Source organism: Ovis canadensis, chromosome 22 (genome assembly GCF_042477335.2).
Source record: "Ovis canadensis isolate MfBH-ARS-UI-01 breed Bighorn chromosome 22, ARS-UI_OviCan_v2, whole genome shotgun sequence".
Taxonomy (NCBI): domain Eukaryota; kingdom Metazoa; phylum Chordata; class Mammalia; order Artiodactyla; family Bovidae; genus Ovis; species Ovis canadensis.
In genome coordinates this window covers 59327240-59350371 of record NC_091266.1, presented here as the reverse complement: position 1 = coordinate 59350371, position 23132 = coordinate 59327240, and the positions used below count along the sequence as shown (strand labels likewise).

Sequence of the window (23132 nt, the reverse complement as noted above, 5' to 3'; positions counted from 1 at the left end):
CTCACAAGGTAACACGGTACATGGTGGAGGATTCAGAGCACTGGCTATGCAATCGACCCCAGGGTTCAAAGATGGGTTCTCATCCGCTCTGTGACCTTAGGTGAGGTCCCGTGTCTGTCCCTGTTACAATTAGGGTTTTCCCAACAACGGTAAGAAGCAGACACATCCACAGTGAGGAAGCTGAGGCACAGAGAGGTTAGGTAACCAGCCCACAGCCACACAGCTGAGCACACGGCAGACATCAGGTCCCAGGGCCTGTGTGCTTAACCACTAGGCTCCAAGGAGCAAGGCACATGAGAAAATACCCAGACCCCATGAAAGTCGTTCAGTTCAATTCAGTCAGTTCAGTTCAGTTCAGTTCAGTTCAGTCACTCAGTCGTGTCCAGCTCTTTGTGACCCCATGGACTGCAGCATGCCAGACTTCCCTGTCCATCACCAACTCCCAAAGTTTACTAAAACTCATGTCCATCAAGTCGGTGATGCCATCCAACCATCTCATCCTCTGTGGTCCCCTTCTCCTCCCGCCTTCAATCTTTCCCAGCATCAGGCTCTTTTCAAATGAGTCAGTTTTGCACCAGGTGGCCAAAGGATTGGAGTTTCAGCTTCAGCATCAGTCTTTCCAATGAATATTTATGTGCAACTATTTGCATGTCCTGACGGCTACTTTCCACAGCTGCATCAGGGAGCTCTTCCCGGCCCTGCATAAGCCAGAGACAAGCTACCGACGATGCCAGAAACCATGAGAAATCTGTCAGGAGCCCGAGAGGGAGGGGACAAGCTCATCACGGCCTCACCTGTACCTGCCCGGCTCACCTGGACCTCACGGCATCCTACAAGAGCAGCAGCAGCATCTGTCTTCACAGACGGGAATGAAGCACAGAGATGCAAAGTAGCCCGTGCAGGGCCACATGCGGGCCAGGTGGTGGCTCAGAGATGTCATTCCCTGCCATAAACCCCAAAACTCACGCCCTTCCGCCAGCCTGTCCCCGTCTGAGCCCTGGGCCAGAGCTGGTCAGGCCGGGAGCTGTGCCCTGGCTTCCTCCCCACTGGGCTGTGGTTTCTGACAAGCCACCATTGCCCCCTCCTGCCAATGGTTGCCTCTACAACCTCACATTTGGGAGATTCTAACAAATGAAAGAAAACCCTCGGGTGCTGTGGTGGAGGAAAAAATCCAGTCCCTGAATGCCCAGCCCCTGAGCACCCAGCCCCTGAGCACCCAGCCCCTGAATATCTAGCCCCCGAGCACCCAGCCCCTGAATATCCAGCCCCTGAGCACCCAGCCCCTGAATATCTAGCCCCTGGGCACCCAGCCCCTGAGCACCCAGCCCCTGAATATCTAGCCCCTGAGCACCCAGCCCCTGAATATCTAGCCCCTGAGCACCCAGCCCCTGAATATCTAGCCCCTGAGCACCCAGCCCCTGCGTGCCCAGCACCCGAGCGCCCAGCACCAGGGCAAAGAGGTGCTACCAGTTTCCCAAGGGGCATCTGCTCCCGAAATACCACAGCCACACTGCAAGGCTCCCTCCTGCAGCCCACCCACCACTCGGTCACGTTCCGGGGCCTTGAAGGGACTCTAGAAGCCCAGCACCTCTGGGCCCCCCGCCCAGGCCCCTGTGTCCTCAGCCCCATGCCCACACCCTGTCACTCAGAGCCAGCAGTCTGGGGAGACCCAAGACAGGACACAGCAGGGCGGATGCTGGCCCTGCTGAGCCTGCATCCTGAGCGCCACCCTCAACCCCAAAGCCCCCTCCCCCGGCACTCTGCGTCTCACAGAGTCCTCCTCGGGCGCCCCCAAGCCCCCAGGACACACACTCCGTGCCCATCACTGGGCTGGGGACCCTCCAGGCTGCTTGGTCTCCCCACACAGTGCTGAGTGAGTGAAGGTGCCTACAAAGCTGAGCTGCCCTCTGGGGGCCCTCTGGATGGTAGGAGATGGCCTGGCAAGGATGAGGCGTGTCTCCCTGCATGTGGGTGTGGGGTGGGGTAGGGTAGAAGCTTGCCCCTCCTCCCCGAGTAGTAAGCCTGGATATAGCCGCCTGCGCCCAAGCATCTGCCGGCTCGCGGCGGCTGGCCCCGTGGCGCACCCTGCTCCACCTGGCTGCCACGCGGTCACGAACGGGAAGAGAGCTGGCACATGGTTGTATTCTTCCCTTCCATATGTAAACTTGTGCAAGCTGTCCACCGCTCCCCACACGGAGGGGAGGCTGGGAGCCCATTTGGGAGAGCACTTGGGGATCTAAGGATGTGGGAGAGCGCTTGGAAATCTGAGGATGTGGGGGTGAATTTTCAAAGCGGTACCTGAACACCCCAGTCAATGACCCCTGTGATTCTACCCAGGGGCGCGGGTCTGGCCGAGCCCGCCCTCGGGAACGCCTGGGCTGTGGGCGGTCAGGCCGGCAGTCTCGGGCGCTCTGTGCTGTGCGACCCGAATTTCACAGACCCACTTCCCCCTGTGCTTGCTGGCTCATCCGGCTCCTTCTGTGCTGAAGGCACTGATGCTACTGCCCTCAAACTTCCATTTTAAAGATGAGAAGACTGAGGCTCAGCTGGGAGGTGGCGGAGCCAGGATTTGAGCCTGGGGTTCTTCTCCGTCTCTGGAGCACGTGATTGCCGCAATGGGGGCGGGAGCAGCCCGGGTGACACCCCTGACACCACATGACTAGGATTTCGTGGGGGCGACAGACAGGCTGGCAACCGGCCCGGGAACACCCTCTCTCCAGCCAGGCGACCCTGGGCGGGTCGGCATCTTCCCCAGAATGCCCGACTTCCCCTGCCCACCTGCGGGGCTAGGGTGAGAACTATGCCACACACACAAAAAAGTCTGGGAAGCTGAAAGGCCTCTCCCAACGGGGAAGATCCTGGTTGCCCAGTTACACAGACCAGGGTGTCTGCCATGCACGAGGCACGCGGGGATGATGAAATTGGCGAAAACCCAGTCCTATCGCTCAAAGAACAGGAAGGGCGAGAGGAGGGAGATGGATGGAGGTCTGGGGTCTTCCTCCCTGGTGGGAAGGCAGCCAGGCGCCCTGGCATGGGAGGGGACATGGGAGGGGCAGAGCCCCTCATGAGGAGAGCGCTGTGGGGCGGTGAGAGGGATGCAGTCCAGCGGGGCCAGGGGTCGGCCAGGTACGGGGCGACAGAACAATTGAGTAAATAGGAATGACAGACACCTGCTTCTTCCTGTCGGGGGACAAAGGTACAGACGTGCAAAGGCACCAGGCTGCGATGGCCTGGCGGGGCTGCAGCGAGATCAGAGGTGTCAGTGTGCACCCGCGGTCTTCTGGGCACAGGTAGGAACAGAGACACGCGTGGTTGGACGTGTGAATTACGCACGTGCACGCACGCATGTTTCCCACCTCTGCCCAAGCAGAGGGTCTGAGAGAAGGGACGCTCGTGCAATAGAACATCCAGTGTCCTGGGCAATCGAACATCCAGTGTCCCGGTCTTTGCTTCTAAATGTCACTTTCCACTCAAAGGCACTGTGGCTCCCGGGAGACACGGCTGACTCTGGCACTGAGGCAGAGACAGAACACGATGACCCCGAAACAGTTTTTCTGCCAGAAAGTAAGAAAGGGCTGGAGAACAGGGGGGTCAAAAGGACACAGAACCAGCTTGAAGAGGCTGTTACTGGCCACACTGGAGACCACTTGAGCATTCAAATGAATTACGATGCTTATAGATTATCACCTAGTGGGTTACACAGGAATCCTTGAGTCCACACAGATAAAAATAAATAAGTGGGGAGAAAAGAACATTCTTCCGTACAATACAGCATAAGTCACAAATGTTAAGAATGAATGATGGACTTACTTGGTGGCCATTACAGTTAGCTCAAGGAGCAACAACAGACATTAAAACTAGTGGACAGGGGCTTCCCTGGTGGCTCAGTGGGGAAGAATCCTCCTGCCAATGCAGGAGACACGGGTTCGATCCCTGGTCTGGGAAGCCTCCATATGCCAACTGAGCCTGTGAACCACGACCGCTGAGCCTGGGCTCTAGAGCCCGGGAGCCCCAACTCTGAGTCCACGAGCCGCAGCTATTGAAGCCCGTGTTCCGCAACCAGAAGCCTGAGCCCCGCGACTGGGGGGCAGCCCCCGCTCCCCACAGCGAGAGGGCAGGTCCTCGCGGCAGTGATGTTCCAGCACAGCCAAAAATTTAAAAAAAAAAAAAATAGTGGATGAAAGCAGAGTGAGGAACAGGATTCTTACTCACAGGGTCTCCCCACGGATAGTTATTCATTACAAAGGGAAGAAAACCCATAACTTTACATAACTGTATGGCAGGCGCCACCTTAATCAGATAGGCTGAAACATCACTGTTGTTGGCAAATGGGCACCGCACGCTTCCTAACGTGACACAGAGACGCACACGGCATCGCTTCTGTGACACTGTGGCCCCAAGTGCGTAACCTGGGTCATATCACGAGGGAGTATCAGACGAGATGACTGTCCTGGGATCTTTAAGACCATCAGTGTCAAGACAGGCGAGGCCTCGGCGCCCCAGATGGGAGTCCAGAGATAGGACTTGCCCCCAGGGCTGCAGCGTCCTCTCTATAAAGGAGGCAATGGAATTACCGGAAGACCTGGGCAGGGTCTGGCTCTGGGAGAAGGGTCCATGGCATTTGTCTTTTCTGGAAATCTCCAAAAAGGATTGGAAATTATCAGGCCATGGGAACTCCAGGTAATCCCCCCAAGGTGAGGGGTATTTGGGGTACAAGAGAAACGGCCTGGAGTGGGGGCCCACATGGACTCCAGCTTGCCACGGGAGCCCCTTGACCTTGAGATGGCCCCTCTGCCACTCAGAGGCCCATACGGAGCTGGGGGAGCCCCCTAAGGCCAGTCCAGGTGGGAGGATCCCAGGAATCCATCATCAGAGAAGGCCTTAAAGATGGCAGGATTTAGGCCAGCAGAGGATGGGCGTGGTGATGGATGGAAGGGAGCCTTCTCCGTGGAGCCCCGGTCTCCCCCGCGAGCTCACAGGGGTGCCGGGGGGTGCCCCTCGCCTGGGAACCCTGGGTTCTCAGGCCCCCTCCCCTGAGCAGCTGCAGGGGAGCTGGAGGAGGAGAAGGGCACGGGAGAGGCTGGTGGGAGAGGCCTGGGATCCCACTGCCAGGGGGGTCTCTCCGCAGCCGGGCCCAGCACCTCCAGGCTCTCCACGAGGGCTGGCAGAGGAGGGGTGAGGGCCCGGGGAGGAGGGGTGGGTGGGCTGCAGGGCCTGAGTGTGCGCGTGCGTGAGCGTGCAGGTGTATACCCTGCCCTCAAAGCCCCCACTTGCCAGCAGCAAGGTGCCCTCTGCTGGCCCCCGCTGAAAGCGGCGAGCGGAAGAAGGGTTAACTGGAGGGCGGGGGTGGGCAGCGAAGCCAGGGGTGGAGGACGGCAGGAGCGGGCAGAGGAGGAGGGGCCCGGGGGGCAGCATCTGGAGGACAGCGCGGGGCCCCCTGCATGCTCCCCCGGGGCCCTCCTAGGGCACAGTGTGGCTTGGAGGCTGCCCCTGGCCACCCTCTTGGGTCTTCTCCACCAGGCCCCTCCCTGCTCTGGGTCAGAGGCATCATCCCAGATGCCAAGGGTAAGGTGGGCTTGGACTGCACACATCAAAGCGGTGGGTGAGGGGCGCCTGGGCCTTCAGTAAGGGGAGCCCTGACCCCGCCTTACGACCCCCTCAGTCCAGGGAAGGCTGAGTCAGGCCCCTTTGCCCGACATACCCTCACCCGTCGCCCCCAGCCTGGGGTCTATAGTCTGCAAGTGCAGATTCAACGGTCCTGGGCGCCCACTCCGTGCTGGGGCGGCTGGGAGCCCACCCTCAGGCGGCCACCCTTCAGGTTCAAATCCGTGTGTGTGTGTGTGTGTGTGTGTGAGTGTGTATGCGTGAGAGAGAGTGTGTGTGTGTGAGTGTGTGCGAGTGTGAGTGTGTGTATGTGTGTGTTGAGTGTGTGAGTGTGTGTGTGTGTGAGCCAGGGTATGGGACCTTGGGGGATGAGGGCTGCTGCGGGGAGGTCACAGACGGCTGCATGTGTATGGTGGCCCAGAGAAGGCACTGATTTCCGTCACGGGGACCAGGGTCCCCACCCTGCCCCTTGCTGGATGAAGGAACTCAGAGGGTGCACACTGTCCCCCCCAACCCATGCTCCATGTCCTGGCACTGGACGCGAAAGCAGAGGAGCCGGAGCACCCACTCCCAGGCCAGGAAGGGAATCTGCCTTGTGAGGAGGCCTGTGTCCACTGACCCAGGGTCCTGTGTGTGAGCAGGGAACCTGGCTGGGCCCTGGGGCTCAGGGCAGAGCCATGCACCGGCTCAGAAACACTTGGGTTGCTTTGTTTTTAAACTAACCAAGTCCCCCTTTCAGGTGGTCTTTCTTCTTAAGAATTCCCCCAATTCACAAACCTATGGGAGGGGGCGCAGATGCACTTTAAAAAACGACTGTTTAAAAAAAAAAAAAAGACTGTTGTTCTGATAAGAATGCTGCACTTCCATTATGAAATATTTAGAAGACACGCGGACTCTTTACCAACTGAGCTATCAGGGAAGCCCTCAGAAGATACCCAAGGATGCAAAGGGCTCCCGCGGTTGGGCTAGAGGTAAAGGACCCGCCTGCCAATGCAGGGGACATGGGAGACTCGGGTTCGATCCCTGGGTTGGGAAGGAAGATCCCCTGGAGGAGGGCACAGCAACCCACTTCAGTATTCTTGCCTGGAGGATCCCGTGGGCCGAGAAGCCTGGCAGGCTACAGTCCATGGGGTCGCAAAGAGTCAGATGTGACTGAATTGACTTAGCATGCACACACACAAGGACGCACAGATAAAACCAAACCCTCTGTAACAAGGAGATGCCTTTCCTTCCCATCTCTGCTGCTCATGCGCCCACACACCTGCATCTATACCTGTGGCTTTAACCCCTGGGCTCCAGCTCTGATGCTAACAGCCCATGACCGAGAGGAAGAAGTCAAAGGCTGGCTGGTGGATCAGGCGTGAATGACAGGCCGGGCTGGGATAACCAAGTCCCAGGGCCCCCCACCTGCCTGGGCGGCAGTTTTCACATCTCCAAGTGGGAGGCGGTAATGCTGCCATCCCAGGGATGGCGGCGGGAGAGTGGGACTGGAAGGACAGAAACATCCCACAGGTGCCCATTTCAGGGCTGCAGACTCAGGGCGAGTGTGTGGCTTTACTGAGCCCCGGGCTCTGGCCCCAGCAGTGCCGTCTGCAGCCGCCCCGGCTTGTCTCCAGGGACAAGCACTCACCCCTCTCCAGGCTGCCCATTCTATTCTGGGACCGCTCTGATACACCTTCAGGGGCAGCCTCCTCTGAGGTTAAACGAGGATCCTTCCAGCGCTTTCCAGAGCTCCAGAGAGAGTGAGCCAGCAGGGCTGTGAGCTGAAGCCCACTGTCAAGTTCTCTATTTGCCTCTCAGCAAGGGCAGCGTGGGAAAGTCTAACATTTTTAGCATAGGGACCATACTTTTCTGGGGAGGTTTTTTTGTTTTTTGCAGGTCTGGTAGTTTTTGAATACTGTGGGTTACAATGGAATATTATAGATACTATATTGAAGATGCTCTGGATTCTGTTTTTTTAAATTTTGGAAATAGAACGGTAGGCAGAAATGAAAAGAAATACAGATTACAATAAAAGAATTTACTCTATCTAAATGCTAACATTGCAAGGACTATTTTAAAAAGTTGGGGGGCAGCATGGAGACCGGGGCTTGCACACCACACAAGCAGGAAAGGAGAGCCTGCAGACAGAGAGAAAGAAAGGAAGGGACTCCCAACTGCGTTGTTTGAGCACACCACGTCATCCACCTGCGTAAAGCAGCAGCACCCCGGGGCGGGTTCCCCAGTGGGCACGCATCATGGTTGACCCGCTCGAGGGAGACCTCAGCGGCTTTCTGGACCAACCCCGTGGTACCACACTGCTCCTGGGGCATCGCTAACCAAAACGCTCATTCACTGGCCCGCTGGACTTCAAAGGCCAGAGGTGGGACCAGCTTCAGGCAGAGCCAGATCCAGATGCTCAAACAACTGGGACTCTCTCTTCCTTTCCTTCCCTCTCTGTCTCCAGGCTCTCCTTTCCTGCTTGTCAGCTTCGCCCTTAGTCCAGGCTTTCCCCTGGAATGACACAGATGGCTACTGGTACTTCTCAGCTTCTATTTCACTGGCGACTTTCCTAGGGGTTCTCGAAAATCCCAGGCCTAGCTCGGATCACATACCCATTGCTGTGGCCAGGAGCTCTACATGCTCCAGACTAACCCAGCCTGAGGCTGCCTGCTGGGCTGACCGCTGGTCCACTGATGTCCCCCAGCTGGCAGCCAGGATGGAGCCCGTGGGACCCAAGGGTGAGGCCCCCGAGCCAGGTACTAACTGGTTCTCCGCAGCTGGGCGGCCGGGCTGTGGCCAGGCAGTAGCTGGCCATCTCCAGTCTCTGTCCCCAGCCTGCAGCCCCACCTAAAGCTACGTGGAGCCCTCTCCCTGGCCGGGAGCGTCTCCCAGAGGCCCGAGGCTCAGGAGCACTCACTCCGCAAGGCAGAGGGTCCCGCCTGGAGCACACGTGCTCCATGATGGGACCAGGGTTGGTGGGCTCCCGACCCCTGGGTCTGCCGGCCAGGCCACCACCCACAACCCTGGCCTCCAAGAGTCTCATGGTGACAACTGTGACTGCTGGAAAGCCAAAGCCCAGGTGCGCTCACTTCCTTCAAATACCACCTGGCCCTAGAAGAAAACTCCATCTCATTCCAAAGAGGAACCAGAGCCTCCTAAGAAGCTTTGAAGTCAGTGGCTGCAAAGTGATGGGAGACAGGGTCAAGGGCCAGGCTCGGGCAGCCGCTGTGTCAGGGCTGAGTCGGACCTGGCGGGTTCCACGCCAGCCTCTGGTTCCACCACCAGATTCTCTGCGCCCCACATCCTCCAGCCTTGTGCAAAGTGGCTGAAATCTGCCTGCCCCCCTCACCCCCAGCTAAGAGAACAGTGACTATGGGGACCCTAGCCCCAGCCCAGCTTCGGTGTGGACGGAGCGCCAGCCCCAGTCGAGGGCCCCTCCCAAGTCCAAAAGGGCAAACCGCTTGTCAAGAACGTTCTGGGCTCATAAAACACCATCCCGCCATGAGTAAATAACAAGTAAGAGGACACCCAGAGCAGGCTCCACGCGGCCGAGTTACTGACACAGCACGACCAGCGTGGGCCCTGCAATGTGACGCCTGCTGTGCAGCATGCAAGGGGCAGCCGTCCAGGGGTCCTCGCTCCGTTCCTGGTGTGTCCCTGGGAGGAGGGGTCAGGTGGGGCTGTCAGGAGGTGTGAAGGGTCAGCGAGATGTCCTGAGCGCCTCCTCCTCCACTGGGGAGACGGCATCTCGCTGCTGGGAAGGACGTCTCTAGCCTGAATTTGTCAAAATAAGGGGACACAGGGCCCGGCTCCCACGGAAGATGAGGCCTGTCCTTAGGAGAGAGGAAGAGAGCCATGGTGCCCGGGGGTGGGGGCGGCAGCTCTCCCAGCCCAGCCCTGCATCACTCAGCCACCGAGCCCTGCCTGCGCCCTGAAGCACGGCTGGGAACGACTCCTGCAGCTCCTGGAATCTGACCTCAAGGTCTCGGTGTTCCCAGGAAGAAAACAGAGGCAGAAGCACCCACCTGGGGGCGGAGCAACCAGGCTCCAGCCCAGCCTCTGCCAAACCTCGCCAGGTGGCCTGGGGCAAGGCTGTAGCCAACTCAGCTGGGAAGGCCCCTGGCAGCGGGGGAGCCTGCAGCCTGATCTCCGGGACTCACTGGAACTGTGAGGACCTGTCATCGAGGGGCCCGGGGCCCCGGGGCAGTCGGGACGGGGCCTTACAGAGCTGGAGGAGCAGCAGCTTCTGGCTTCAGGCTGGAAGGTTCTGCCGGCAGCCCTGGTGCGTCACACATGCCAGGAAGGGGCAAGTAGGGGGAACGCCCGAAAGGCCTTTACCTGCCAGCCGGGTGAGAACCACACCCTGGCTGGGCTGGACTTCCAGGCAGAGCAGGTACGATCAGCAAGCTTTGTGTGGTTTCAGCCACGGCTCTGCTGCCCTGCTGGGCGGGTTGTGTTTGCACGCTGTCTGCCCTGGGAGCTTTGCTGGCTCCAGACACTGGTGTTGCTGGAGGGGGCCCGGCCCCCTTCCTGCAGGCCCTGAGCCTTCCTGCCGGTAACGGTAGAGACAGGCCCTATGAAGCCCTCCTTCCGAGGCTCAGGACCCCGTGACCTCGCCCCACTCTGACACTTCACCCTTTTCTCTTTGGGCCATTGTGCGATACAAGCAGGAAGGAGAGACGAGGACGAAGACGTGGGAGGTCACGGGGAGACCTCCCAGCCATGGGCAAGTCCAAGTCCCATGAGCCCAGCAGTGCCGTGGCTGGACCCACAGCCTCGCACATGCACGTGTGTGTGTGTGTGCGTGCACAACCAAAAGATGCTGGCCTGAGGGGCACCTGCAGGGGGGCTGTCCAGAGGCCACCAGCGCCACCCACTCCAGTCCCAGAGGCCGGACCCCCATTGAGATTCACACTTGCTCAGCCTCCCCATGCGGCCCTTGGCCTCCAGCCAGTGGAGAAGCCACGTGGCCCAGCGTGAGCACCCGGCTCCTCACTCCAGGGTTCTCTGCCACCTGTGCCCTGGGACAAGGCCAGCTTCCACCTGCCTCAATCCCCCAGTGCAGTCAGGGCTGGTCCAGGGCCACCAGCAGGGGACACAGTGCACCCACTCGGGCCACTCAGAGGAGAGGCCCAGCGCACAGTAAGGACGCCTCACTGTCCCCGCCCAGTTCCTGTCTAGTGCAGACATGGGCCACGACGACCTTCAGACCTAGTGTGGCCAGCTCTCAGAGGTGGCCAGAGGGGTGGAGAGCTCCAGGGGGCAGGCGGGGCAACCCTGAGGGGGAAGTTGGGTGCTGCCCCAGGGGGTGGGGAGGTGGGGGGTTGGAGGGTTGGAATGCTGGCCCAGTCCCCAGGGTGCCAAAGTGCCAAGGCTGCTCACTGGCCCCAAGCCAGCTACAGGGCCTGCCGCGAGCAAGTGCCACACAGGCCTCGTGCACCCAGAGTGCCATCTGCAGGGAGAAGGCGGCCGTGCAGGGGCCCCACTGTCCACCAGATAGGCACCCAGACGGGTGCGAGTGGCGAAGCGAGCCAGGACCCTCTAGCAGCCGTGTTGCCAAGAATGAGAACAAGCAGGTGAAATTAACATAAGGCATCAGGACTGCAACACGTGATCGGTATGAAATATTACGAATGGGCCTTTTCACGTTCTTCTCCCACCGAGTCCTTGAATTCTCGTGTATGCCCACTTTTAACCCAGGTTCATCTCCAGGGCTCCCCAGCACCTGAGGCTTGTGGCCACTGCATTAGACAGCAAGACGCTGGAGAGCAGAGATGGCAGAAAATGTGGCTCGAGAAGGAGGCAGCTGGAATACTATCCTGGTTTTGTAAAATATCCAAATGTTACCAGAATATCCGTATGTCATCAATTAGGCTGACTGTTGATCGGTTTCTCTCTCCAGGAGATGAGGCGACAGGGGCCTCAGAAAAGTGCCGACCCCAGTGGTGTGCGGTGGGACACAGCTGCCCCCATGCCCACCTGCCCACTGGTGGGCTTCCTGACCACACATGTGGACCTTCCTCAGGGACTGAGCGACCCAGGGGCACATGTGGGGCCTGGGGCAAAGGCAGGACCTTCTCGGCTACAGAGGCATGGCTTGGGCTGGCCAGAAAGACCCCAACCGCAGCTACATTTAATCCTAGCAGACATGTTTTTCTTCCTAAGAAATCAGAAATAGACCAGTACCAAAAAAAAAAAACACGACATGGTTCTCACTCTTCACCCCGCTCTGAGCCTCAGCATCGTGTTCTCAGCAAGGAGGCCCCACTCCTGCGCCTGTGCTCACAGGAGCTCCTTGGGCCAGACCGGCTCCTGACAGGTGGCACCAGGGACTCGGCAGCACCGTCCAGCAGAGCATCAGGGCGCCAAGTCCTCCTGCTCAGCAACTCGGAGGGAGGGGGACAAAGAACCACGGGGGAGAGAATGTGGACAAGGCTTTGAGTCAGACATAAGCTGGACACAGCCCAGGAGACCCAGGAAATCCTGGAAACCCTCATTTGAGGACGTCAGGGAGAAAGGAGGTCCAAATTTCAAGGCATACTGGGGGTTCAAGGTGGTCCTCTGACACCCTGGGAGGGCCAGAAAGAGGCTGGAAGGGACTTCTTGGCCCCAGACCCCCAGGGACGCTAAGACTTGCTCACTCACCTGGTGTTCCCCCACCTGTCCCAAACCCAAAGGCCCCCTGGGTCTCTCACACAGGAGACGCGCCTCAGAGTGAGGGTCAGACCCTCGAATCGACTCCTCTGACCCGGTCTAAGCAGACTGCTCAGAGCTGATGTGGTCCATCCTCGCCACCCCCACCCCACATCCAAATACCCAAGGCAACCACGTTTTAAGTAAGTCTCTGCAGCAACCACAAAACAGTACTTCCTCTGAATGGTCACAGTCAAAACCACCTAGAGTCAGGCGGGACAACACTCTGATGTCTGAGACGGGCAAGAGAGCCACACTTGGACGCCGCAGGGTACCTCCACACGCAGCAAGGGCCCAGACCCCGACAGGCGCCCGATGGCGACCCACGCGAAGCCAGGCTCACCTCCCAGCAGAGAAGACACTCTGGAGATGGAGGCTCAGCTCCCAGGTGTCCCTGACTCATCCCTGACCACACAAGGGTCAGCTTTAGGCAAGAGAGCCAGACACATGGAGGGAAAGGATGGGTAGTGGCCAGAGGAGTCGTGCGCACAGCAGCTGTACCCTCTGAGCAGAGCGACCCGTCTGCCACGGGGCCAAGGGCACGGGGCCCAGGCTATGCGGGCAGTGGGCTCCGCAGCCGGCCAGAGCCTTCAGTGCGTGGTTTCCGCACGGCACCCTTCTCCAACCCCAGGTCTGAAACTCAGACCCCGTATCAAAAGCTGCTTTCCCTACCTACTTTCTCTGCTACTAACAGGCACCCAGGCCTCTCCAGGGCACAGTTACCAAAAAGTCACCGGATGCCCACAGTCTGCTCTTCCATCTGGAAAGAAGAACGCCCTTTATTTTGGAGACGAAAAACGAAACCCTGGAATCCACGAGGCAGTCAGGCTGACGGAGGCAGGCTCCCACGGGGCACTTACCTGAACTTCCCAGTCCGCACCTGCAGGGCTCTCATCCCATACCGCTGGGCACCGCCCACATCGCCCACGATGTCGTCCCCAATCATGATGGCCTGTCGGGCAGACAGTGAAAGGCGCTGAGAAGCGGTGTCAGGACAGCTTTCTTCCTGCCCTCCCTCATCTTTTCTGACATCGTAAACCTCTTGATTTGATGTTTCAAACCACCATCGTACACATTAAACAAGGTAAGACTGTTGTCATATTGACTAAAAGTCAACCTGCTTGAATATATCTCCCACTGCCTGCCATGGGCTGCAGCTCTGAATGGTACATATTTGCAGAATGTAAAATCAACCAACAGGTATCAAAGTGATACGAGGTGGGCTTCCCTGGCAGCTGAGCGGTAAAGAATCCGCCTGTCAATGCAGGGCACTCAGGTTCAATCCCTGATCTGGGAAGATCCCCCATGCTGAGGAGCAACTAAGCCCGTGAGCCACAGGTACCGAGCCTCGGCTCGAGCACTGGGGAGCCACAGGCACCGAGCCTGGGCTCGAGCGCTGGGAGCCACGGGTACCGAGCCTGGGCTCCAGCGCTGGGGTGCCACGGGTACCGAGCCTGGGCTCGAGCGCTGGGGAGCCACAGGTACTGAGCGGGGGCTCGAGCGCTGGGGAGCCACGGGTACCGAGCCTGGGCTCGATAGCTGGGGAGCCATGGGCACCGAGCCTGGGCTCGAGCGCTGGGGAGCCACGGGCACCGAGCCTGGGCTCGAGCGCTGGGGAGCCACAGGTACTGAGCTGGGGCTCCAGTGCTGGGGAGCCATGGGTACCGAGCCTGGGCTCCAGCGCTGGGGAGCCACAGGTGCTGAAGCTCTAGAGCCCTAGAGCCCGTGCTCGCAATGAGAGAAGCCCCCACAATGAGAAGCCCATGCTCTGCAACCAGAGAGCAGCCCCGGCTCCCCCAACTAGGCAAAAGCCCGCGCAGCAATGAAGACCCAGCACAGCCAGAAATAAACACACAGGTGCCACAGGGACACACGGGGAGTTGACACTGTCTCACCTCTGCTCGAACACAGGCTGGATTTTACCGCCAGCCAAAACCTCTGTAGGGCTTCCCTTGGGGCTCAGCTGGTAAAGAATCCACCTGCAATGCAGGAGACCTGGGTTTGATCCCTGGGTTGGGAAGATCCCCTGAAGGAGGAAAAGACTACCCGCTCCAGTATTCTGGCCTGGAGAATTCCATGGACTTTACAGTCCATGGGATTGCAAAGAGTTGGACACGACTGAGCGACTTTTACTTTCACAAATACTCTGTAACCAGGTTATTTTGTAAAAGCCAAGCGAATTTCTGGCCAGTCTTTGTAGCCCCAAGGGAAAAGCTTTTACTTTCAATGCTGAGTTTACCACTTATAAAAAACAAAAAATTTATACAAACAGAAAGACACACACACACGTGCACGAAACACTCACAGCCTGGGTATCATTTCTAAAAGCAGCCCCTTCCCACCTGAAACAACTCGAAAACTAGACAAACCAGATGTAATCACAGTTTTCAAGACACTGGACATCAAGCAGTGAGGGACAAGTGCTGAGATACAGGAGAGACAGCCCTGTGACTGCCTTCAGGGTTTCCAGACTGTGAGCACAGGGAGGGGGAGTCAGGCAGAGCCCGGACCCCCTGAATTGAGCAGGTGCAGCTCAGAGCTGGGAGACCGAGGCAGGGTATCGGAGAAGAGCAGGCACTGGGAGGACAGGGAGATCTACAGAAGGTCCCCCCTGAAGGATGCAGTGTCGGGCAGACTGCTGGTGAGCACAGGTGAGTGAGGAGACCACCCGAGGCCAGGGGAAGAGTCACACCAAAAATTAAAACAGAGCCGGGACCTCCTGCGGAGTTGGGGAATGGCGCCTGTTCCCACCAATCAGCCTGGAAAGTCAGACTGGAAAATGTTATAATGCACAGGGCACCAGGGAACATTCAGAGAAGTGTCTCGACTCAGCAGTGAGGAATACCCAGCCCTAGGGTAAACCCTGCTCTGTGCTGCCTCCCTAATTTCAAAAGCAAGATCTGGAAGGATCGAACTATTCCCAAGTGACTTGACTATATCCCAGAACAAAGCTCAAAAGTATTTCCCAGGTGGCACTAGCAGTAAAGAGAGGTGGGTTCAATCCCTAGGTGGGGAAGATCCCCTGGGGGAGGGCATGGCAACCCACTCCAGTATTCTGGCCTGGAGCATTCCATGGACAGAGGAGCCTGGTGGGCTTCAGTCCGTGGCATCACAAAGAGTCAGACACGACTGAAACGACTCAGCACCCACACAGAAATGTCCAGCACTCGGAAAGATAAAATTTAATAAAAATGAAACCCATCCATGCAAAGATGACAAAGAATGACACACAATGAAGAGGAAAATCAACCAAAACTGAACTGGAATTGACCCAGATGTAAGAATCAGCAGACAAGGACACTGAAGCAGTTGTTATAACTGTATTCCATATGTTCCCAAATTTAAGCAGAGACAAATATCCAAATCAAGCTTCTAAAAGGGAAAACTACAATGTCTGGAAGGAAACACAAAAACACTTGATGAGATTAAATCCAGGTAAGACAATGAGGAAGAAAAAGATTAATGAACTTGACACAGCAATAGAAACAATCCCAAATGAAACACAGAGAAAAAAAATATATATATATATATTTTTAAGAAAATGACCAAATGACGAAACTTCAAAAGGCCTGGTGTAACTGGAATCCCTGAAAGCAAGATGTTCAGAGAGGAGACGGAAACAATATTTGATGAAATACTGTCTGAAAAATTTCCAAACTCAACAAAAATGATAAATCCACAGCTCCAAGATCCCAATCAATACCAAGCCCAAGAAACATGAAGAAAGTTACATCGAAGCACAACACAGTCAAATTGCTCAAAACCAACGACAAGGAGAAAAACTTAAAAACAGCTGGAAGACTTAGACAGTGAACTTATGGTGGCTGGTGGAAGGACTGGGAAGGGGGATAGAGAGTTTGGGATGAACAGGTGTACACACTGCTATATTTAAAATGGATAACCAACAAGGACACTTAAGAGGCCCAGACCATAGAACTGCTCAACAGTTACCAACCAAGAGTGGGGGACAAGCAGCACAGTCAGCATTCGTGCTGCTGAAACCTTAGCCATCACTGGTAGGTGTCCTTTCAACATATCAACCTGTGCGATGAACGTTACCACTTAAATGGATTCATATTCTTTACGTGAAAGTGAAAGCCGCTCAGTCGTGTCTGACTCTTTGCGACCCCATGGACTATACAGTCCACGGAATTCTCCAGGCCAGGATACTGCAGCGGGTAGCCTTTCCCTTCTCCAGGGGATCTTCCCAACCCAGGGATCAAACCCAGGTCTCCCCGCACCGCCAGCGGATTCTTTGCCAGCTGAGCCACAAGGGAAGCCCAAGAATACTAGAGCGGGTAACCTATCCCTTCTCCAGTGGATCTTCCTGACCCAGGGATCCAACTGGGGTCGATTCTTTACATAAATAAATGTATTTTTAAAGAGGAAAAAGAGCAGCCTCCCTCACTCAACTACCACACTGATTAAAAGCTCCAAAATATTTTCAGGAAACGATTCTGCTAGTGCAAGTCAAGTCTAACACATCAGACACCAAACGCATTCCAGATACGCTCCCAAGTCTGATCAGAAATGTCCTTGGTCGGAGGTCAGACAGCCTGAGGAACTGGGCTCCTGGGGCACAGTGAGTGTCCCGATGTTGACGGGGAGACAGGCTTTGAAACTGACAATTATTCCACAAGTTTGTCTGAAATTCAGATGCTGGGTAGGGCCAACCAGTGAACAAATGCAGAAACCAAAACCAAGAAAAGTAAAAATGATGACCGTGAAGCAGTCACAAACTAGGGGACTCTTACCCATCTGTTTGAACTCTGCCCGTGAGGAATCCAGATGGAATGGCCCTTCCATCTCAGAGTGGTAGGGGCGGAGACAGGGAATACAGAGGCCGGCCCCATGCGGCCAGCAGACTTGTCAGACTGAGCTCAAGGCTCAAATGGGGACACAGAAAGTCGGCCTGAGGTCCCAGCTGTGCGACGGGCTAGCCCTGCAATCTCGTGATCCACTTCAGTCTGTACAATGGGTACAACTAATGTGATATTTAAACAGAAACATGAAAGTTAAGCATCCAGGGCAGTGCCTGGACATAATAAGCTATCTGTACGTGTTTAAAAGGAAAATATATTAGGAAACATTTTATTGAGGAAACTCCTAATCTAGCCCTATAAGAGACAGTCCACAGTCCTCACGACGGGCCTCAGTGCTCCAGGGCCCTTCTGTATCAGGTCCTCTATGGGCCGGGCAGTGGGGATGCAGTGACTTAGAAATACAGTCCCTGCGCTTGTGAAGCTCCCAGTGGAAGGCAGAAGACAGATGTTCATGAGGTAATTTTACATACACTTAGCCAGGACCCGTGATAAAGCGCAGGGAGGAAAAAAAGCAGGATGTGGTCAAGCCTGACTTCGTGGGGCTCGCAGTGGTCAGGGAAGGCTTCCTGGAGGAGGTGAGGTTTTGAGTTTGGATCTGAAGGGAATGAGGTATCAACCAGGCTAGGGGGTATAGGAGGAGGAAAGGTGACAGCCTTTGCCGAAGAAGACACCACACGTGTGTCAACCACAGGTCAATAAACCTGAAGCAAATGTCCTTGGAAGCATCTCCCGAATGGGCCTTCAAATAATGAGGAATCATGAGGCACCTGTAGACAAGGGGACAAAGGCTGAGCGGGTGCCGCCCGGGCGCCAGGGAGGCAGTTTGAGGTGAACACGGCGGTTTCTAACAATTAGCACGGGCTGCCTCAGAGGTACCAGACCCTGGTCACTTAGTCATATTCCAGCAGAGACCAGAGGGATCTCCGTCAGAGAAGCTACTGCAGGACAAGGGCCCCAGGGAGCTTGAGCAGGTGGCTGATGACCACGAGGGCTGAGAATTCCGCTGACTGCTAGGAGCTGCGCCCCCTGCGGAACATATGAGGTACCTGAAATACACTGCATTTTGTCCCAAACTTCACACACCTCTGGGCTTTCCTTCACCCAAACTCATGTTCGCCAACGAGTGTTACACGTACTATTGATGTACGATTTGATCTTAGGTAGAACAGGATGTACATTTTTAATACGACCATTAGTAGTTATTTTTAGAGTAATCTATTTATGGTGATGATTCTGGTTTCCCATTTAGAGTAGGAATCAAAAGTTTCTTTTAGAATACACTTAAGTATATAGAATGAATCAATTTAAAGAAACATTAAGTTAATAATAGTACCGCAGGCAAGTATTCAGATATGGCAAAGCTGGAATTTTTTTTTTTTCCTAGAAAGTGATGCTGGGGAAAACACTGTCAAATCCAAATAGGTTCATTTTCGTGTCTACAAGCTCCCATGCAGTGTGTGGAAATCATCCGTCACCCAAGAAGAAAAAACCAGTGGCAACCCACGTTCCCTGAAGTGGGACCCGCCCCAGAGACGCTGCACACACACGCGAGTCTAAGGGTACCTGCAAAGCCAGGTCACCTGGGCAAACACACAGCTCACCTGGCAGGAGAGGGCTGGGGCAGGGGGGCACCCGGCCTAGGCAGCAGGCTGGCCACAAGCTCCAGTGGGAGATTCTGTGTTGACTTCTCAGGGAGCTGTCCTGACACTGACAGGTCAGCCTCTAAACATCCACTGCAGCTCCAGCTTAGGACCCTGTCCTCCGCTGCCAGGGATCCTGGGGGCCACCCTGCTAAAAGGCTCCTTGGAAATGAAACGGTCTTCCAATTATTAAACGTCATGCCTGGCATCTTTCTCGCTCTGGGGAAAATACAGTTTTGCGCGCGCGCGCACACACACACACACGTGCGCATGCAGCAGAAATTCCTCCCCACTCAGAACAGAGGCTCTGGGCCTTTCTGCATGAGAACGTTTGCGGGTGGGACCCATGGAGGCAGAACCAGGGAAACCTGGGCCATTGGAAGAAGCTCACTGAGGAGCAGCAGCTACAGTTCTGCCTGATAACCCAACGGCTAAGCCCTGGCAGAGCCCAGAGCTGTGGGTGGGCGGAGGGGAGGGGCAGGGTGCAGGACCCCCGGGGTCTGCAGCCGCAGGCGCAGCGAGGCCTGTCTGGGCCAGGTTGTGGGCTCCGCATACCAAACGCGCTCCAGCCCCTGGGGAATCTCACAGATTTACTATCGGTGAAGGGCAATAACCACGCAAGGAGGAGCAATTATTGCCAAATCATTTAGGATTTAAAAAATCATTGGCAAGAAGATAGAGGTCAAGAGGTGCGCTGTCGGGGGAAATAAAAAAACCCTACCTGTCAGGCCTGGATTGCACTTCCTTTCTGACTGCAATATGGTGCAGGGAAGATGGAGACCCACACACCAAGCGGTCGGCTCCCACGGAACAGAGATGCAGGAGCCGGAGGCAGCACCAGAGCCCTTGAGGCAGGTTTTCAGGTCTGGGTGCAAGATGCAGAATTCATTTGTCCTTCTTAAATATCTATCTGCCCACCATATCTATCTGCCCAAATATCTATCTGTCTCCTCTTCCCGCCATCCTAGGTGCCAGGGGAAGAACCCATTCCAACAAGTGGCGATGTTTGGAACACAACTTCCAGTGAATGCCAAAGAGCTTTCCCAAGAAAGTTCATTTCTCATGAAATGTCTAGTGATTCCGAGGCTCTGCCAGGAGGGACACTTCTCCCCACCATGGGGTACCAAGCAGCAGGGCTGGTGGTGAAGCAGCAGTGGACTCAGCCTGCACTTCAGCCCTGTGGGACTCGGACCCCTACTTAGAGCCGCCTCGAGAAAACACCTAGCTCTGGGAGGAGCCCCAGACCCTCAGCCTGCAGGCTCACATCTGGAGGCTGGTCATCGCTGAGGTAGCTCCCCCAGCATCTGACACATTCGTAAGGAATATATCAACACAGCAAAACTCCAGGTCGCTATTTTATATAAAGTAAGAAATAACGACATTGGTGAGGATTTTGGGAAATGAGCACTTGCAAGTACAGCTGGCGAGGAAGCCGAATCGCTGTGGCATTTCTGAAATGGAAATGAACAATGTGCGTCAGGGCATGGCAGCCACACCCCCAGGATTTCTAGGAAAACAATTTAAAATGTACCAAAGGAATACGAGGGTGTTCACGAGGCTTATGTACAAGAGGGAAACTGAAAGCAACCTAAACGTCCAACTCCTGAGGACTGCGAAAGCACGTTATGGTGGCAAGGGGCTGGGAGGACAAACCTGTGCTTAAGAACATTAGGTAGTCACTGTGACAGAATGCTCTGTAGCCACAAAAATTACTTTGTGGAAGTGCCTGAATCTGCACAAAGCAAACTATTCCCAAAGTTACAGGGCAGGGATGGGAATCAGGTTTCAAACAGCAGATGCAGGATTATCCAACTTTGTGTTAAAAACGTGTGTATGCATGCATGCTAAGTTGCTTCAGTCGTGTCTGACTCTTTGCGACCCCATGGACTAGAGGCTCCTCTGTCCATGGGATTCTCCAGGCAAGAATACTACAGTGGGTTGCCATGTCCTTCTCCAGGGGACCTTCCTGACCCAGGGAACGAAACCATGTCCCTTATGTCTTCTGCAATGAGGAGCAGGTTCTGTACCACCAGTGCCAGCTGGGAAGTCAGAAGCCCCCAGAAATGTGTGCACAGACCCCCCCGCCCCCCACAAATTGGAAAGATTAAGCATGATTTGTGTTATTCCAGGTTAGGGGTTGAACATTTTTTTGTTCCCTTGTACTTTCTGAATTTTATCCACCTCCTTTAACAAATATGAGTTACCTCATCATCAGATTTTTTTTATTTTTAATTGTATTTTGAGGCGAAGGAAAGCAAAATCTTTAAAATCTTTAAAAGGCATTAGGGGAGGAAACGTCTTAGGGAAAAGCTGAGACAGGAGGTTTTAAAGGTCCCTTATGTCTGAGAAAAAGCACAAAGGCAGTCCTAGGTCTGGTATTTCCTGGAACCACCCCCCCACCACCACCCAGGGCTGGAGGCAGAGCCAAGTTCAAAGCTGGGCTGCAGCAGCTCAGGCCCTGTCTCTCCCGATGCTCCCACCACCCCAGCAAGTGGTCCCCAAGCTGACACCCAAAGACCACGCACCCAGCTGGTGGGGAGGATGGGCTGGAAGAAGGCTCGGCCAACAAAAGGGAGAAGACGGGCCTTCCATGCAGATGTTCACGCCACACCCACAGGCCTCCCCGCCAAGGGCACAGACTGTCCTTATGGCCCACACTTCGAATGAATGCCCTGAGAACCAGGAAACAAAATGACGCAGCAAAGTCCTTGTCTTATGCCTGGCTCTCTTTGAATAAACCCACAAACCTCGTCCCCATTTTTTTTTTTGGACACGCTGGTCTTGGTTGCGGTATGTGGGATCTAGTTCCCTGACCAGGGATCGAACCTGGGCCCCTGCGTTGGGAGCACAGAGTCTCAACCACTGGGCACCAGGGAAGTCCCCTCGTCCCCACTGTCGATAGGCTGTCCTCAGAGTACTCACCCTTACCACCAGCAATCTTGTCTAGCTTTATTTTCTATATTCTGCCAACAAGACATATTTTAACATTTTATTTCAAAATGGAATATATCACAATACTAAATACACCTTTTCAAAGCTAAGTGTTCTGACATGTTGCTGCCACCACCCTGAAAACTGGGGAGCAGCAGAGACCCAGAGGGACTGGGGGCCTCGGTCCACTCTGCAGAGGAATCCTGGCTCCAACAGCAGCTTTCATGTGACCACCCCACAGTGCCCTGGTTCTCAACTGGGGGCAATTTTGCTCCCCGGCACATCTGGCAACATCTGGGAACATCTGTGGCTTCACAACTGGGGGACGATGGGGGTTGAAAAAAGAAAGTGAAGTTGCTCAGTCGCGTCCAACTCTTTGCAACCGCATGGACTAGAGCCCACCAGGCTCCTCTGTCCATGGGATTTTCCAGGCAAGAATACTAGAGTGGGTTGCCATTTCCTTCTCCAGGGGGTCTTCCCTACCCAGGGATCGAACCCAGGTCTCCCGCATTGTAGGCAGACGCTTTACCGTCTGAGCCACTATGGAAGTTGGGGGACGATGGGGGTTACCCTCACCACAAATAATGATCTGGCCCCAAAATGTCAACAGTGCCAAGGCCGAGAAACCCTGCCTTAACCTTAAGATGGGAACACAAGCACACGATGGGGGACTGGAGTAAGGATTTCACGAAGTACCCGGGAATGTGACAGGTCCCAGGTGTGCCTGGCACATGTGGGGCTCAAGCCTCAGGTTCTTCATCTGTGAAATGGGGGTTCTCAGCTTCCAGGCTGCCAAGCACTGGCTTCTGGGGCTAAGCACTGTGGTCTGAACGGTCTCCATTTCCATTAAACACGCACAGTTTACAGGTGATGGAGTTTCTCAGGATCATGGAAAACTGCCAAAACCTTCGCATCATTTGGGCTTTGGTATGCAGCAATAAAACCACCCACTGACTCAGAAGCCTTCAACTATGAGAATTAGGTATTTCTAGAAGTAACCTTTCAGAGAAGGCAATGACACCCCACTCCAGTACTCTTGCCTGGAAAATCCCATGGACGGAGAAGGCTGGTAGGCTGCAGTCCATGGGGTCGCTAAGAGTCAGACACGACTGAGCGACTTCACTTTCACTTTTCACTTTCATGCATTGGAGAAGGAAATGGCAACCCACTCCAGTATTCTTGCTTGGAGAATCCCAGGGACGGCGGAGCCTGGTGGGCTGCCATCTATGGGGTCGCACAGAGTCGGACACAACTAAAGAGACTTAGCAGCAGCAGCAACAGTAGAAGTAACCCTTAAGGTATGTTATTCTTTGCCTTATTAGCGAATCCCAGAAAGGCCCTGGTTACCTCAAAGAGGCCGGCCTTTCCAATCTATTAGAGTAATCCCGGCAATCTGTTATTTCTAGGCTATCAAGGAAAGGTTAAAACGAAAATTGGATCTGGGGAGTTATGGCCATTC

At 55.4% G+C, this 23132-nt stretch overlaps 1 protein-coding gene across 1 annotated transcript in view; it reads right to left on the bottom strand.

Annotated features, from left to right (window-relative positions):
* The window catches only part of LHPP (phospholysine phosphohistidine inorganic pyrophosphate phosphatase), a 129050-nt gene that overhangs the window by 71451 nt on the left and 34467 nt on the right, over positions 1-23132 (bottom strand). The window contains exon 6 of the mRNA XM_069566841.1: positions 13140-13231. Within this exon, the coding sequence (XP_069422942.1) occupies positions 13140-13231 (92 nt within the window). The remainder of the gene's footprint in view (positions 1-13139; positions 13232-23132) is intronic.